The 17,973-nt window shown below is 43.2% G+C and overlaps 1 protein-coding gene across 11 annotated transcripts in view; it reads left to right on the top strand.

Annotated features, from left to right (window-relative positions):
- Positions 1–17,973, top strand: part of COL8A1 (collagen type VIII alpha 1 chain) — a 193,813-nt gene that overhangs the window by 150,258 nt on the left and 25,582 nt on the right. The window contains exon 1 of one of the 11 annotated variants that reach the window (XM_053310904.1): positions 7,473–7,602. The exons of 9 other annotated variants lie outside the window; for them this stretch is intronic. In XM_053310904.1, coding sequence (XP_053166879.1) covers positions 7,597–7,602 — 6 coding nt within the window. In that variant the 5' untranslated portion in view covers positions 7,473–7,596. Of the gene's footprint in view, positions 1–7,472; positions 7,603–17,973 lie in introns of those variants that run through there. One more of the 11 variants, XM_053310917.1, reaches the window with a different exon arrangement.

Here is a 17,973-nt window from a genome sequence, read left to right as displayed (position 1 = left end):
TTTCGGGCAGCAGAGATATAGGAAGATGCTGAAAGGCATCATCTCATACTACACAGGAGGAGGCAATGGTAAACCTATCCTGTATTCTACCAAAAGAAAACCATAGGGCTCTGTGGGCACCAGGAGTTGAAATTGACTTGACGGCACACTTTACTTTAAATATCTTCCACCTTCATAACTTTTAGGGGAAGACAGTTGCAGATCATTTGGCTATTTCTTATGCTTATCTGTTGGAAATCATGGATGCACACAGATGAAAAATAGCCCAAGTTTTCTTCAGGGCTAAAGCTAATTGATGAATGTGGGGTGCAGGATTCTGAAGCAAATGTTCCTAACCTGGGGCAAGACATAGGGCCTGGGGTGCATTGAATGCCTGACTTGGCACAAAGAGACATTTGGGAAAGGGGAATCCAGAGATTCTCCCTGTTGAAGCAGTAAATTCCCCAAATAAATGCCTCCTTGTGAGCCGGATTTCTACTTGATTGTTGGAAAGCTCCATGGAGAAGGAGAAGATCTTGCCACAGTCCCTCAGAGTTAAATTTCAAAATGAAGATTTGAAACTGCAGTTCAGAAATCTGAATTCAAATTGTGAAAATGTGACAAATTTCCACATTTGTGAAATTTGAAATTTTCACAGTTGTGGAAATGTGACAAGCTACATTTTTCTTAGGTTTCATTTCAGTTTTCACTTCCATAAGCCTAGGGTTGAATTTGAAGCCCTGACTCATGGAGAATACAGAGCTTGAACCAGGGCTGGCCATCCATGGTAGCAAAAAGGAGGAACTTTTGTCTGAAAAAGCTGTGCTCTTGGAGTGGCTGTCTAGACAGGGGGTGGTGGTAATAAATTCTGCCACCTCTCTGAGATGTAAACAGCATTCAACGTACATTATTCCTGGGCCTTTCACATTTTGGGAAGGAGCCATGGACTCAGAAGAAGTGGCAGATTCAAGTCTATAACCACTGGAAGCAGTCTTAGCATTTACTTAAACAAATCCTCCCATACCTCACTGTTTGAGTTGTCACTAAATAAGGAAGGACAGAGAAAAGGAACGTAGGAGGGCTGGCTTAGGGCCTGGGTAAGGATGCCTAAGTATGTGTTACGTGTAGTGAGCAAAGTTCACAGTTTGCAGTGAAAGGTCACCAGGAATTCATGCATTTTTGGCATCCTCACTCAGTCCAAAGGAATGCATCCAACGTGGTGCCTGCTATTTCAAAGTTGTTCCTTTCCAGAGTCATTTGAAAGTGCACACAGGAAAAAATGAGAAAAGATGGAAACAGGAGGGATGCTTTATTGCTACAGGCTTTCTTACTACGATCAGTCAAATGATGATCACATTCATAGGAAATGCAAACATGATTAAAGATTCACCACCAGTATTCATGGTTATTTTTCATTCATATGGCACTTCAGAATGCCTACAATCTTTCTCCTGTTTATTCCTTATACTCACCCTTAAAAATCTTGGGTCCAGCATATTTAAGACTGTCTTTTCCAAAAGTGTGGCTGACATCATTGGAATTGTGGGTGTTCATGTGGAGATGACAGTTCACACAAACAGTAGCACACAAAAATCCAGGAAGTTGACTCTGTACAAGTTGTAGAAAATCTCAATCCCAGGGTGTTTTAAGCACTATGCTCTTCATTGGGGGAACTTGATTAAGTTTCTTCCAAACAGAGCAAACCAAGATCAGGAGTGAGAGAGAGAAGGGAGGGAGAGGTTTCTTCATTTGCCTTCTGTCTGAGAAGGAAAGGGCAGCTTTGATCTCAGCTCAGTGAAGCAAACAGCCTCTCAAATGCCCTGTTAGAGCCAAGGTGGCCCTTCTATGCGGTGGTAGATAGGGATGTGCAGACCAGTCCAGTCTGGCTGGTCTGCAAATTTTTTGTTTTAAAATTAAAGTAGGTTTTAAGTACCTTTAGCCCCTTCGGGACCGGACCGGGGGGGGGTCGATGGGGGGCCAGACTGAACTGGCCCAGTTCCATTCGAGGCCGATCCGGCCTCGAACCGAACTGGGCCAGACGGTTCCATGCACACCCCTAGTGGTAGATTACTGGGGTGTCAGCAAGGTGCCCTCCCACCTCCCACTTCTTTTAAACAAAAGTGATAGAGGTTGAGAAGGATGTTCACAAGGCCACACAAATGGCTGCCGCACATGCACGGAAGCCATGAGCATGCTGGCACTGCATGGGGGCAGCTGGGGAAGAGTGCCACTGGTGCACACTTACAGCTGGGGGAGTGCTGCCAGTACAGAAGTAGCGGCGAACAGAGGAGGAGCAGGGATGCACCTGCTCTCCTCCATATTAAAGGGGCTGTGGAAGCACTCAGTTTGAAAGGGATTGTGCAGCAGTTCGGAAACCGAATCGCTTTTCGAGCACATCCCTCGTTTTCAATGGCTCAGCTTAATAGACATCACAGTTGTTGTTTTTTTAAAGCCCTATAATTGGCCATTAGGGATGTTGCATACTTTACAAAATTCTAAGGGATTCCTTTGTAGAAATAATGTGGATCCTGATTTCACACATGGCATTTGTGTATACATTCTGGTAAGCTGTGATTGGTCATAGTTCCCCAGCATATTTACACTGCATGTTCACAAATAAAAAATAATGGCTGACATACTGTGCTGTGAGCCGCACCTCTCAGAGGGATGTGGGCTTGCTGCTTCTGCAAAAGAAAACACAAAACCTTAAATGGCTTCAGTAATATCTCAATATCAATAAAGAATCCAAATGCTGTATATTAATGTTTTAATATGATACTGATAATAAAACTATATAATTGAAAATTATCTTAACTATGTAAGGTATAATTGATCAAAATTAATAAAAATATATCCCAACAAGATTCATAAAGAATAATCAACGAGATCTCATAAAAGTGATCACTAGATGTCCAACTGAAAAAAATAGATCCAGTGGTTTCTTTCCAAAGTATCTTGTCATCAATAGATGGGAGAGGTATATGATTGTAGCATAACTACAATCGTATACCTACAGACTACAATGTTGGCCTATCTACAAGTCTGACAAGATGGATATCCCATTTTTCAGTTAAAACGTGACACTACAGTCATACACCTCTCCCATATAGAGACAGCAAGATGCTTTGGAAATGAACCATTGGATCTAATTTTTTACACATTCCTCTTGGATGCATGGCTCACTTCATGGTATGCCAGCCAATAATTCTGTTATTGCATGTGATGTTTTACATGAGCAATCCACACTGTCTTTGGTTTAAGGATCTCATAATGTGTGAAGTAGCCTGTGGAGGGCTAAACAGTCCTTTCTTGGTTTGCTCTACCAATAATGCACCTGTCAGACTGAGAAGAAAATTGTCAGCCTCTTAGTTAAGACAGAACATCACGTTGGGAAACTCAGTGGATCAGTGCTTCCACCTAGTGTCCGGTAACAGGATCAGGTTTGTGAATTTTCCCAAGCAGAATGACCTAAACCAGAGAGGGAGATGACAAGTGGAGAGAGAAATGCCACTTTTTAAGCTACATATATGGAACTGTACTCTATGTTGCAGCCACCTAATGGTGTAGTGGGGAAATGACTTGACTAGCAAGCCAGAGGCTGCCAGTTCGAATCCCTGCTCATATGTTTCCCAGACTATGGGAAAAACCTATATTGGGCAGCAGTGATATAAGGAGGTACTGAAAGGCATCGTCATCTCAGACTGCATGGAGGAGGAATGGTAAACATGGGCTCTGTGGTCGCCAGGGGTCATCACCGACTCGATGGCACACTTTACCTTTACTCAATAGTGTCTGTTTTGTCTGGCATTCATTTCGAAATGGACATTTTCCTTTACAACTATCTGTGGTTATCAAGGTATCTATTTAGAAATATTTCACTGATATATGGGGTCAGTTAGGTGACCAGAATCCTGCAAGACTTTTTTATACACTCCTGCAAAATTGCACCCTATTTTAAATATTAGGATCCACTGCAGTCAATCAAGAGTCACTTCATATAGCAACCTCTCTGAATGTGAAAAAGGCATGAGGTTGATGCCATGGGATGTTACGACTTGGAGACTGGGAGTGGGTTGGGTCAGTCCCAGAGGCGTAGCAAGCCCTGAAGGGGCCCATGTTCAAGAATTAATTTTGTGGCACCATACAAAAAGAGAGAAAGGGAGCCTTTTTCCTAGCCTCCTCCTGCTATAAGGGCAAGAGGCAGCAAGCATCTGTCTGACAGGGAATATGGATATCCAGGCCGTAGCAGAGAATAGTAAGAACACGCTAAAAGGCAAACACAACTTTAATTATAATAAATAATACAAGTTCTCAAACTATACAAGCATTCCTTGTCCTCCAGTCCAGTCCCTCCTTCCTCACGGCCTTTCTATCCTCCTCATGGTAGCAGCAGCTGACTCCAGCCCAGACACTCAGACTCCTTCCAGCATGCATCTGGTTTCCAGTCAGCCTCAGCTCTCGCCCACCCCCTCCCTCTCCCTCCCTCCCTCCCTCTCTAGTCCTACCCTGCCCAACTTTGGAAAAGCCCGCTTGAAAAGCCAGCCAGTTTGCTTCGCCTCTGACAGAGAGAGAGAGTTGCTCAGAAAAACTCACTGAGCTGTAAGGGAAGCTCTGAAGCTGGAGGCTGGGAAAGTGAGCTTGCTCCCTCAGCCCCGCTCAACTTCTGCCTGCTGGAAAAGCCAGCTTGCTGCTGCTCCTTCGACAGAGTTCATTGCTAGTTGAGCTAGAGGCTGGAGTGAGCTCTCTCACTGGCTTGCTCCCTCCCTCCCTCATTCGGCCTGGCCCCCACCTTCGGCTCCTCCGACAGAGTTGCTCAACCTCAGAGCAACTCTCTGGAAAAGTGGCCAAATATGCTCCTTCTGGGACTGTGGCAACCCCCCCCCCCGCCCAGGCCAAGACTTTAAGAGGGGGTGCCTGCAGCTTGGGCACCCCCTTGCTCAGTGGTAGTGGTGGGCGCTGCAGCGGCCCCGTGGGGAGGCAGCCCGGGTTCTTTGAACCCGTTTGTGCAATGGTGGATCCGCCTCGGCCAGTTCAACACAGTTTGTGCAGAATTTTCTAACACAGTTTTTGCTTGGATCCACTGACCACCAAATCTGTGATTTGTGAAGGCAGGACTGGATTATGACATGCTGAGGCCCTAAACTATGTCAAGTGTACAAGGCCCCATCTGTTGGGAATTCTCTCTGGTAAGAGATACCCTTCTAATATAGCAGAGTGCACAGAGGCACAACACAGCGGAGTCTGCCCAGGCATGCGTGTATGCTAAGAGTAAAATAACTTTGAGCCAGTTCATAGTTTCAAATCAATATAAGGAGTATTTATTAGTGAACTCCATTCTAGAGAGTAAAGTGGAGAGATAGGATCTCTAATCTAGCTAGCTAGCTGGATGCAGATGGATGTGCATGTTGCAAGGGAGAAGAAAGGGAAATAGAAGGAAGAAGAAGTGGCCAAGCAGAAAGGAAGGCAGTCCCTAAAAATAGTAATCTGCATACCAAAGGGATAGTGTCAGAGCAGTAGAGAAGGGATGACCAATGTCTTGACCTCTTTAGCCCTCTGACTCACTAGTCTGTCCCTCTCTGTCGTTGAGACAGCGCAAAGTCCTTCACTTCCAACACCATCTTCTTACAAAAAGTGTAGGAAATCCTGCCCCAGTGTGTCACCCACCCAACTTTGCCACACTGCTCACAGTTACAGCAGCATTAGTCTGAAGACGTACACACTGTCTGTAACTGTGATGCAGGTGTTGATCTAAAGGCCCTGGTCTGGTAAAAATTTTGATATAACTTACAGTTACTTCTGCAAAGATTTTATAAACTCAGTATGATAAATAATTGTTTAGCCATATAAGTATATTTCTGTCTTATCAGAACAATGATATCCATTTTAGAGTCTTTTTTTCTTTCTCCAGTTATGTGAGACATGAAAGGTAACGTTGTGTTGTCGAGTCCGTGTTGACTCCTGGTGACCACAGAGCCATGTGGTTTTCTTCGGTAGAATACAGGAGGGGTTTACCATTGCCATCTCCTGCACAGTATGAGATGATGCCTTTCAACATCTTCCTATATCACTGCTGCCTGATATAGGTGTTTCCCATAGTCTGGGAAACATACCAGCGGGGATTCGAACCAGCAACCTCTTGCTCCCTAGGCAAGTTACTGCCACATGGCACCATTAGGTGGTTTAAGATGTGAAATGTAGTTGTTTTGGGGGTATTCAGAGGTCCCTCATAATGTGAGGCCTTAAGCCAGGGGTAGGCTCTCCTCTACAACACCCATAATCCCCAGCTGTAATAAATTGTGGCTGGGGTGATGGGATTGTAGTTCAGCAACATCTGGAGAGCCACATGTTGTCTACTCCTGCCCTAAGCTGTAGCTTAGGAACATAGGAAGCTGCCATGTACAGAGTCAGACTGTTGGTCCATCTAGCTCAATATTGTCTTCACAGACTGGCAGCGGCTTCTCCAAGGTTGCAGGCAGGCATCTCTCCCAGCCCTATCTTGGAGATTCCAGGCAGGGAACTTGGAACCTAGACGCTCTTCCCAGAGCGGCTCCATCCCCTGAGGAGAATATCTTACAGTGCTCACACTTCTAGTTTCCCATTCATATGCAACCAGGGTAGGCCCTGCTTAGCTAAGAGGACAAGTCATGCTTGCTACCACAAGAGCAGCTCTCCTCACCAGCTTTCTCAGCTGGTGCCCAAATATAGCACTGAGTAAAGACCCTATGGTTAGAAACTTAACCTGAACAAAATAATGCGATGACACTGGACAGGCTCACGTGTAATATGGCACCCGAAGTTTACACCAGTTCGGATAGCACTGGGAGCACACACATCCCCTTCCATCCCTGTGCTCATGCCTACTGCATTTGTAGCTTATGATATGCTGAGACTGATTGTGACCAGTGTTCCCTCTAACAGGGATTCCCAGATGTTGTTGACTACAACACCCAGAATCCCCAGCTGCAATGGCTTTCGCTTGGGGATTATGGGAGTTGTCAACAACAAATGGGAATCTCTGTTAGAGGGAACACTGATTGTGATGTATGAATCCACAAATCTCACTTTTTTCTGACCTACTTGCTGCAGGGAACCTGAGATATGTCACTCACATCACATCTTTAGTACAGATCTTGGGTTCTTTACAGCAAATAGGTTAGCATATGCCAAAAATGTTGGGTTTGCTCATGATATACTATCTCAGCATAATGTAGGAACTATGATCGGGCAAGGGGAAACAGTTGTCTGGGGGTCCCACTGCCTCAAGGGCTCCCCAGAGACATGTCACATGACTCCCCATTGCCCACCTGCCCAGCCCCAAGGCCCCTCACTCAGCCAGTCCTCCCCCTAACCCTGCCCGTCCTCTCTCCTGCTTGCCCTCCTGGGCGGCAATCTAAGCAGCCTGCAAGGTGCTAGAGCTCCTTCTTTCTCCGCCTCTCAGCTGATCGGCAGGTGGGTGGGGCTTCCAGAGAGGCCTCTGTGCAGGCCTCCTTGAAGCCTGAACTGGAGTGCAGGCAGGCAGGCAGGAGTCAGGCAGCGTGGCCAGCGCTGGCTGCCCTTACCCACCACAGTTCTCTTCAGACCCTCTGCCCAGGCCAGCCTGGCCAGCCTTTGCCAGGAATGGAGGTAGAATGTGAATTCTTTTTTGTGGTTACACCACCACCACCATATATAGGGATCTGCTTTCTTGCTGTAGGGCTTTGTTGGGGGGGGCGGGGGAGAGACTGAGAAGTCTCTGAATATTTAATTTGAAACAGATTGGAATATTTGCTGGATTTTTTAAAAAAAACTATCTAAAAAGTCCTATAAGTGGCTTGTTTCATGGCAGAAAATTGCAAAAACCTCTGGAACAAACAATATTATATTATATTTATTTGTTTGTTTATTCATTCATTCATTCATAAATGCACTTATGTTCAAGTTGTTTTGCAGCCCAGAAGGTCTGAGTAAGAACTGTGAAGCATGTGTTGTGCTTTTATTTCATTTCATTTTTCTTTAGAAAGGCCAAGCTGGTAGGACATGTCCAAAAACCTCACTCACACTATTTACACTGCATGTCATCAGTCAGTATGATTCTGTAGTGATATGAAATGTTAAGGAGGCCCTGCACATGCTGATTTGCCCCCAGCCCCACACCCCACCGGGGATGACCCTGCTTCTGAGCACCCGCAGAGAGTGGTTTTTATCTCAGTACAGTGAGAGACCACAACCAGCCCTACTTCCACATTGGGGAGCAGGGAGAATGACTTTTAGGACAGAAGGCGTAACTTCAGGAGCTCCTTGAGTCCTGGCATGTCTCATCTCTCTTAAAATTTTACCAAGAAGAGGCAGATTCCTCATTCTCCCCCCCCTTTTTTTTTTCTCCTGAGGAATGGTGCTAATTCTTGCTCTTCTCTCTATTTCTCCCCACCTATCTTCCTTGCTTCAGTGGGACTTACTGATCTCCTATAGGGAGCAAAATATGCTGGGAGCACAAATTAGTTTGGTTTAGTTTACATCCCTGAGCATGTGCAATCCTATATGCACTTACCAGGGAAGAATCTCAGACACAGTTGAATGCAATGGAGTTTATTTTTAAGCAGACATCCTTTCCTTGCTAGTAAGTCCTTTAGGTTTCAATGAAATGTACTTCCAGCTGAATGCGGTTAGATTTGCTACCTGAGGCTGCAATTCTCCACTCACTTACCTGGGATGTTTACACACAGCAGGCTTTACTGCAAGTTTACTGGGAGGCTTTACTGCAAAATTGAAGTTGTCCCAAACAACTAACGCAAAATAGTGTGGTTTTTTTTACTCTGGCTATAAACCAGGCTACACTCTAATGAGCAGTGAAAAACTGAATTGCATGTGAACTGCTCCCCAATAACATGCAGGGACTTCAGGGTAAATCTGGCCAACATGTGAATGCAGCATCTCCATTCCAGAGGAGATGTGTATTAAAGGGCTTTAAAAGCCCCATGGGAAAAACCTCTTGGAATCAAACTTTATTGAATTTGTTCAGAATTCTGAGAAAACATACATAGGCTCACACTGCATAGTTGAAAGTCTCCTTTGCTAATCTGCAGCAAGGGGCCAATTTTAATAATTAGTGTTTCTAGTGTGTTCCAGGCATTAAAAGTAGCACAAATATATAGTAATTAATGTATATCACTATGAGGCGGGTCTCACAATCCGTGAGACCCACTTTTTTAAAAACTGCAGAGAGAGCGGGCTAAGCCCGCTCTCCCTGCAGACAAGCAGGCAGGGAGACCTGGGCGACTGGATCGACCACCCACACGGTTGCTGGCTCCATGACGGAGCCGGCGGGGGTTGGGGAGCTCGGGGGCCACGCGGTCCCCGGAAGCCCCAGTATGCCCTGCACGAGCGCGCAGGGCATACTGGGGAAACCCCCGAGCCGGGAGGCTGCTTTTAAGCCTCCCGGTCGGGGGTCTACTCGCGAGTAGCCGCGGCATGCAGCCACGCCGCGGCTACTCACGAGCAGTTTGCGGAGCACTCGCTCCGCAAACCCTGGCTAAGGGGCAGGCTACAGGCGTGGGTTAGCCGCTCCAGAACCACCAGGCTCAGCTGCGAGCCCGGTGGTTCTGACGATCCTCAAAAATCAGGCTAGGCTTTCCTAGCCCAATTTTTGTGATCATCAGAATAGCCCCTATATATTGTGAAGTGTGCGTGTTTGTATTCAGTGAAATGTATTTCCAGGCAGCATACCTATTTTGAAATATCAGACTTAAATCCTTGGGGGCCTGGGGTGTGCGGAGGCTCTGGACTTTGAGGGGGGGCATTTTAAAATCTCATCTCTGGGCCCAGTCCAGCCTTGCTACGCCCCCGTAGGCTACTAATGCTGTAGGCATGTGCTTGAGGAAGGGAGGGGCTCCCATAGCTGGAGGATCTCATACAATGATGCTGCATGATGTGTGAACCCATCCATTGTTTTCAGCATTAGTTTTATAAAGCCTGCAATGCTGCTCTGAAAATAACAGGTCCATTATAGGTTTCCCTGAAGCCTGACTGCCAATATTTGATTTACCTAACCTGTGTGGCTGGGCTTTAAATGTGCTAGTCTCCTGGCCCAATAAACAGTGTATGTCTGAAGTGCTTTCTTCCCAAACAAATACGTTTTATAGGATGTTTTATTCTCTTGAGATTTTGTATAGCTGAAGAGTTTTTGCAAAAGCACGTCTTTTCAACGCGATGGATTGCTTGGATTGTGGTTTCATTTCAAAGTTCTTGGTATTCAGTGGGTCTTATTTGTCTGGAAAGTTCTCAACAGCAATAAAAACAAAATCAAAGAAAGGAAAGAAAACATTATTGGGGATGTAGGGCAGCATTTGAAGGGTATTTTTTCAACACTAAAGGCAAATTATGTCAGACTGATCGCATTTTAGATGAAAGGAAAAAATGCATCCCAAATGATTGATTGATTAAGTGCCATCAACTTGGTGTCTAGGTTTTAGCAAAAACAAAACAAAACCCTGACACACTTTCTTATGTTTGAATACATAAGAAACTAGTATTCAAACTAGAAGTGTTGAGTGTCAACAATAACAGCCTAACATTATTTACCAAACATGACACAACCCCTCCCCAGCTTGCCTACTAGGAAGCACAAATGTGTGGGCAGACCCTTTGGTTTGGGGGGAGTTTGGGGTACTGTTTATAGCTGTTTTTATGAAAAAAAAAAACTCTCAGAACATACTGAAAGACATTTCAAAACACTCATTTCCATTGCCATCTATATGCCAAAAGATAAGTAGTGTGCGCTGTGAAATAAATTGACAGGTCTGCTTAGTTTGCGTTGATCTCATCTGCTCATGATGTGAAGAAACAAATGGCATGCCAATGTGCTTTTCAATGCTTTGGGGCTATCATGCTTATGAAAGTACTTACCCACAATTTTTTAAAGTATTTAACACAAGGATCACTAAGAACTACTATCCCCATTCAACCCTTCGGTAGTTGTTGCTGGTGTTTTAGATTGTGAGCCCTCTTGGCACAGGGAACCATTGTATTACTCATTCATTCATTCATTCTGTGTAAACTGCTTTGGGAACTTTTGTTGAAAAGCAGTGTATACATATTTGTAGTAGTAGTCATAGAACTATTACATTGGGCCTTATCATCTTGCTCCACTTGCTGTTGCTGGGTAAAACAAGCACAATATTATAGGCTGCATTCACACATAACACAGAATGGACCTGGGGTTTCACTCCCCACCCCCACTCTCTTGTCCAAATTCGGATGTAGCAGGCTCTCTGCATTCAGAGAGATTGCAGAGAGGAGGGAGAACTAGCTGTATGGACTTCCTTCTTGCATGAAGGGCAGCCCACACAGCCAATCACAACCAGAGAGAGGGAGGCGCTTTCTCCCTCAACTCTGGTTCCAGACTGTCGAGCCTGCAGTTCCGCATTTTCACGTAATGCAGACTGTGGCTAACCTCAGGTTGGAGCAACAAAACTCACAACAAGCTGGCGGTTCAAATTGGAGTTTGGAGAGTGAAACCTGGGGTCACTGTCCATGAGGAACCAGAGTTTTGGTGGGGTGACCTGCATTTGGACACACAGATTTGGCAACCTCTGGCCCCTTCAACTCCAGTTTCATATTAAGTGTGAATGGGGCCTATGGTGTATGTAGCCACCAACAGTTGGTCATTTTGGTTAACTTATAACATGGCCTAAGATCTGGCTTAGGTTAGTCATGTTATTTGGCATACTAATGGTACAATGATTAAACCACTCAGACTCCATCGAAACCATCTGTGCCTGATTATATTTCAACTTTATTTTCAATTACAAAATAATAATAGTGCTTAAGAAGAAGAATCAGTTAGCTTTGTGTGTACCAGAGGAATTCTGCAGCCCCATTATTTCCCCATCAGGGTGGCAGGAGAAATTCCAAACAAAAGAAATCTCAAAGATTTATAGGCTCAACCATAGTATTGACGTCTGGCTGACAGAGCTCCTTAGAAGGCCAAACAGAAACAGTCTGTTCTTCAGGTATGAGGCAGGCTGGCTGCTAGTGGCAACTGAGCATCGCAGTGAGCTGTGTACACCAAACGTTTTCTTGACATTTCCACTCCTAGCAAAATGTGAAGTCCTTTGAAGTATAGTCAACTGCTTTCTAGAAAATATCAAAACTGTGCAGGGAAGAGGATCTATGTATATGTCTTCTTGGCTTGCTTTGAAAAGCAAGAATTGCTTTGAGTGTCACTGTTTGCCCCATTCCATGGATTCTTTCTCTCCTAAAATTTAATATTAGTACAGAAAACAAAATTGTTTGCATTACTGAAGTCAATGGGATTGTTCTATCAGTTTCAGCAGGACAGAAATTTTTTTTTTAACTCAAAATGTATTACACCGATAGAGGGTTAGCAAAAATCCTTTGTAATATATCCTCAGATCTCATGTGTCCTGAAATCATAAACATGTTGTCATTCTTGTGCATCTGTTTTCATTGGGGATAGTCCACCATGAATTATTGCCCATGTGCATTTCACTCTGACACACTACATCATATGCTTATAACTGCAGAATCACTTTGACATCTTTTATTTTGCATACATGTGTGTGTATAAAAATACATATTTGACATGTATATTTTGTTGCCTGTGGTGAGATTTGAAGAGATGGTTTGACATGACACAATTAAAATGAACTTGTAAAACTTTCGTAGATTGAGTCAGTTCATTAATTCATCTTGTCGGGTTGCCTGCTCCAAGTAGCAGTGGATCTCAGGCAAAGTCTTTACAAATCCTACCCAAGATCTTTTAAACTGAAGATTCCTAGGATTTTATGTGGCAACTAAGTATTGCAACTATGGAATGATTAGGTATAAAAGGATTCACTTCATGTATGATAAGAATGAATACATAATGCTTGTTTATGTAATAATTGTGAAAAATGTGTGGTCTCAGTTCAGCATGCACTGACTTTGTTTGTTGACAGCATGTTGGATTTGGGAGTGGCCACCAGAATGTTCAGGGCAAGTTTTTAAATGGCCAGAAGGACTGCCGTGTTTGTTCTCAGTTTCAGGGTTTGGGGTGTGTGTGTGTGTGTGTGTCTGATCAAATCTACTCTGACTTTCTGGCCAATACTGCATCTCTGTCTTGATTAATGTTCTTCCTGGATATCACAGCAACACATACAGTTGAACAATGTGAAAAGTGGGTTCCCTCTGATTACTCCACCCAAACCTTTCCCTATTTTGCACATCTCTGGCATTGTTTTAGATACTGTTGCCCCCTCAAACACTTCACAATTTACCCATTGCTGTGTTTTTGGTTAATCCATTCCTTGATCCAGGCCAGCTTTTGAATGGGGTTTAGTTACTTGTATTCCAGTCCTGGAGTAGAGGCGGGGCTAACAAACAGCCAGCAGCAAGAGCACTGAAAAGCAGTCTGCACTTGCCTCTCTGTACATAATATCTATTTCATTAAACTATGAATATTCCTGATTCCACACCACTGGCTTGTCCATGCATACCATTCCCTTCGATTTGACACACATGTTATCTACGCTTCCCTTTCCTTCCTATTCCACACTGAGGAGATTGCCAAGTATTTGCTTTTCAGCATCAGCATGTTCTCCCTTTTCCAATATGGACCTGCTGTCCATGAACTGATCACTCATCCAGAGTTCAGCTTGCCTCTGCCTTGCCACTAGTATTTGACTTTCCCTTAGCCAATCACTATTGCTCACTTAGTCCCTATTCTCTGTCTTAAGACCTGCCTCTTCCATCAAGTAAGTCCTCTAGGCATGGGCTGCATTGCTTTTATGTTCTGTAGGCATGTTACATACTATTGCTACAAAATAAATGTTAAAATATAGCAGGAATGATAGCAATAGCAGCAGCATATCAGGACGAATGGCATAGTGTAATGGCTAATAGAAGGGTGGCTGTTAGGGAGTCCAGCCTAAACTAGTCAGTCAAATCTTGCCACTACCATAAAGATGGCCCTATTTCTTATTTCAAGCCAGTATTTCTTAGTGTCAGCCCACCATCTGCAACATGGGAATAATAAGACTGACCGATCTTAGCGATCTGCTTGTTATGAGGTCTTCTTTGAAATATCTACATATACGTGCTGTATTTATTTTTTACATGTATGTCCTGCAGTATACATCTCCCATCCAGGCATTGACCTGACCAAGACCTGCTTAACTTCAGCAAGGTTGTTGTATCATGTGCAGACTCGGCCATAATCACCACCACAAGTAGTAATAGTAATGTATTTACCTGAATCCAAGACTAGATTTTTTCCAAGTTCTTTGCTGTTAGAGAAATTAGGGGGTTCATCTTAAATTCAGAGCCCTCTTCATTTTGAGTTAATACAGATATAACATGTATTAACCTCACTTTTTTATGGGAGTAGTCTGAAATTCAGAGTCATCTTGTATTCAGGTAAATATGGTGGTGGTGATAGTAGTAGTAGTTAATGATGACCCAAAGGTCTAGTAATTGTGAGTTTCCAAATTTCATGCACTTCCTCCCCCATACAACCCTGCCATTAAAAATGTCTTTGGTAAAAAGATGAATAATGAGAACAAATCATAGCAAAGCAAAAGGGCCAAACTTTTTAAATGTTTCTGCTTTGTTTTCCATTTGGGTGGATCATAGCACTTCATCTTGCTTCTTTGAATAGACACGCATTATTCCAGCATTGGAGAGAACATATACAAAACAAGATTCTTGCTTTGCAATGGAAAAAAACCAACAACCTTCCAAAAAAAATTGTCTAAATGGCAGGAGGCGTTTTTCAAGAAAAATATTGTAAAGACATTTTTCATGGTTTGAGTATCTCCCTCGGACTGGGATTTGAGGCTTCTAAGGAGCTATAAAATGAATACAAAGCAAAGAAAATAAGTGAGCACATTGCTTTCCCTTCTCCTCCCAGACAGAATAACCAAAGTACAGTGAGCTGAAATACTGTACATGGCATGGACTCAGGCCTGACACAAACTCAGAGCTTGCTTTACTTTTCTGAAGGAAGATAAGCCATAAAGCAGCATGGAGGCAAGCCCTAAGAAAACACAGTGTGTGCTGCATCAAAGTGAACAAATGAAAGGACAGCACTATGTTTGCTAGTTTTAGAAAGAAAGTGGGTAAGAAAGTATTTTATGGCAGGATATCAGACCATAAAACCATGGGATTGCAACAGAGAATCGCACACAAGAATAATATTAAATGGCTTTAATCTAGCATCCTACTTCAGAATTTGAAGGTGGCTTCATTCGATATATTTTGGATTTTGGAACCTATTCCTGAGTTCAAAATATAATGTTACACCCTCCCCATTTCCTTGAGTGCTGAGAGGTTCCAGGGGCAGCACTGCCATGTTTAGTTTCCTTAGAATGAGAGACTGCTGGAGAGTGGAGATTTCAGGTGTCTCTGCAACATTTACTTTATTTTCAAGAACCTACATATGGGCAAACCAGAAGTGGAGGCAAACAGGCACTCTTACAAGGCAGTTTCTCAGGATGTTTGCAGATGGAGAAATACTCCATTTTAAAATGGAAGTTCTTATTGCTTTCCCACTTGACGTCCAAATGACTCCCTTGGCTGTTGTGCATTTGCACAGTTCCATCCGCTGGTCATTTGCTACCAACTAAGAAGACCAACTGGCCCTATCCAACTCCAGCACAGCATCCCTCCAATGGCTGTTGCTGGTTTCTGTCTTACGTTTCTTTTTAGATTGTGAGCCCTTTGGAGACAGGGAACCATCTTATTTATGTATTATTTATTTTTCTGTGTAAACCGCTTTGAGAACTTTGGTTGAAGGTAAAGGTGAAGTGTGCCATCAAGTCAATCTGAACTCCTGGTGCCCACAGAGCCATGTGGTTTTCTTTGGTAGACTACAGAGCAGTATATAAATATTTGTCTCCATCTTCGTCATCTTTGTCGTCATTGTAGTAGTAGTAAGGTAGTTTCAAAAACCTTGATTCTATGTATGTATTGGCATCAAATGGCCAACAGTTGGAGCAGAGGCGTAACTAGGGAAAACGGCGCCCGGGGCAAGCACTGAAATTGCGCCCCCGCCCCCCCCGCTGCGCCCCCCCAACATACATCTGACTGACACACATGTTTCAGAAAACTTTTATTTTAAAAATTACAAAAATTACCAAAAATTTCAAAATGCACTACATACTTAGGTTTTTCCTTACAACAACCCTGTGAAGTTGGCTTGTATCTCAAACATCAGAATTATGATGCAATGATGATTATTATGATTATGATGCCCCTCCCTTACGGCGCCCAGTGCTGGATGAGCAATGCCAATGGGGGGGGCGGGGCGCGCCGGGACCGGGGGAGGGGGACTGCTGCAAAAAAAAAAAAATCAAAAGAAAATTTTTTCGGCAAATCGGCGGGGGCACTTTTTGGCGCCCCCTGCCAAGTGGCACCCGGGGCACGTGCCCCCCCTGCCCCCCCATAGTTACGCCTATGAGTTGGAGTTATAAAATTTTGAAACAGCCAAGGATGTCATCTGGATGCAGGGTAGAAAAGTGGCAAGCAGTAAAGGAACACTTATCTAGCTCTGTAAGCAGAACACAAGCCTATCTTGTTCCAACCGCAAAGCTTTAACTTTTTCACCATGGTTTTTTTTTTCCTTCTTAGGTTTTTTTTTTAAAGGTGTCCTCTGCTCCGCTAAACCTGCTGTGCCATTTCCCCTGCTCCTTAAAGATGAAGAAATAAAGGAGCATTGTCTCCTTTATTGTGGCAAAGTTCCCTTTAGGAAAAATACAGCAGAAAGAAAAGACATTTTCTCGTGGAGATAATGTTTATGAGGGACTTATGCAAAGGTGAAAATGAAGTATAAGATTTGAGGACCTTCAGACAAAGCTAAAATATATTAGGGGCAGATTTTTAAAAGAGCACCTGGATAACACCTTACTCTGCTGAAAATGCTCTCATTTCAACTGTCAATTATCTTTAAATGTCAAGCTGTTTCAATGGGATTGTTCAAATACATCAGACACTGGCACAACAGCTAATCCTCAACCTCTTGTTAAGTACAGGCTTTCAGCAGGTAGCCTTAATCAGCAGTTTGCAAACTATTAAACCAAACAGTTTGATTCAAACCAGATTAACTTTTTAAAAGAAAAAACCATGTTTAACTGTAAAGCAAAACAGAGAAGACATAAGGAAAACCTTGTTTTGAACAGATTATTTAAGTTCCTAAAATTTTAGGAAGTATATAAGAGTGAGGCAGTTCCGGTTTACATGGCTGAGTATTAATTTAGATTTACTTTGCATGACAGAATTATTTCCAGTTTCCTTCCTTTCATAGTTTTTTTTGGTAGAGAACAGCTGAGCAGCAGATTTTTAAAACCTTTAAAACTCTCTTGAATTTAGCTGACATGTCATTCTTCAGAAGTGACCTTTCAGTGGGTGCAAAGTTAATGTTGAACATAAGGAGTTGCACCAAAAAAAGCCTCTGTGTTTTGAAGGTACCCATTTAGCCTCCCAAGGGTGGGGTTCAATTAGTTTATTGTTTGCATGTGTAGATATGTAAAATGGTCAATTCTCTGTTAGAAATAAAATATGTGAATTCACCTTAATTGTCTTCAGTGGAACTACTTGTCTATTAATTAAAATGGTATATTTATTCGATTTCTACACCGCCCTTCTCAAAAAATGGCTCAGGGCGGTTTACACAGAGAAATAACAAATAAATAAGATGGATCCCTGTCCCCAAAGGGCTCACAATCTACAGGTGAAACTCGGAAAATTAGAATATTGTGCAAAAGTCCATTAATTTCAGTAATGCAAATTAAAAGGTGAAACTGATATATGAGACAGACGCATTACATGCAAAGCGAGATAAGTCAAGCCTTAATTTGTTATAATTGTGATGATCATGGCGTACAGCTCATGAAAACCCCAAATCCACAATCCCAGAAAATTAGAATATTACATGGAACCAAGAAGACAAGGATTGAAGAATAGAACAATATCGGACCTCTGAAAAGTATAAGCATGCATATGTATTCAGTACTTGGTTTGGGC

Source organism: Hemicordylus capensis, chromosome 3 (genome assembly GCF_027244095.1).
Source record: "Hemicordylus capensis ecotype Gifberg chromosome 3, rHemCap1.1.pri, whole genome shotgun sequence".
Lineage (NCBI taxonomy): Eukaryota > Metazoa > Chordata > Lepidosauria > Squamata > Cordylidae > Hemicordylus > Hemicordylus capensis.
The sequence above is the reverse complement of the archived record's forward strand: the minus strand, read 5'-3'. Positions and strand labels throughout refer to the sequence as shown.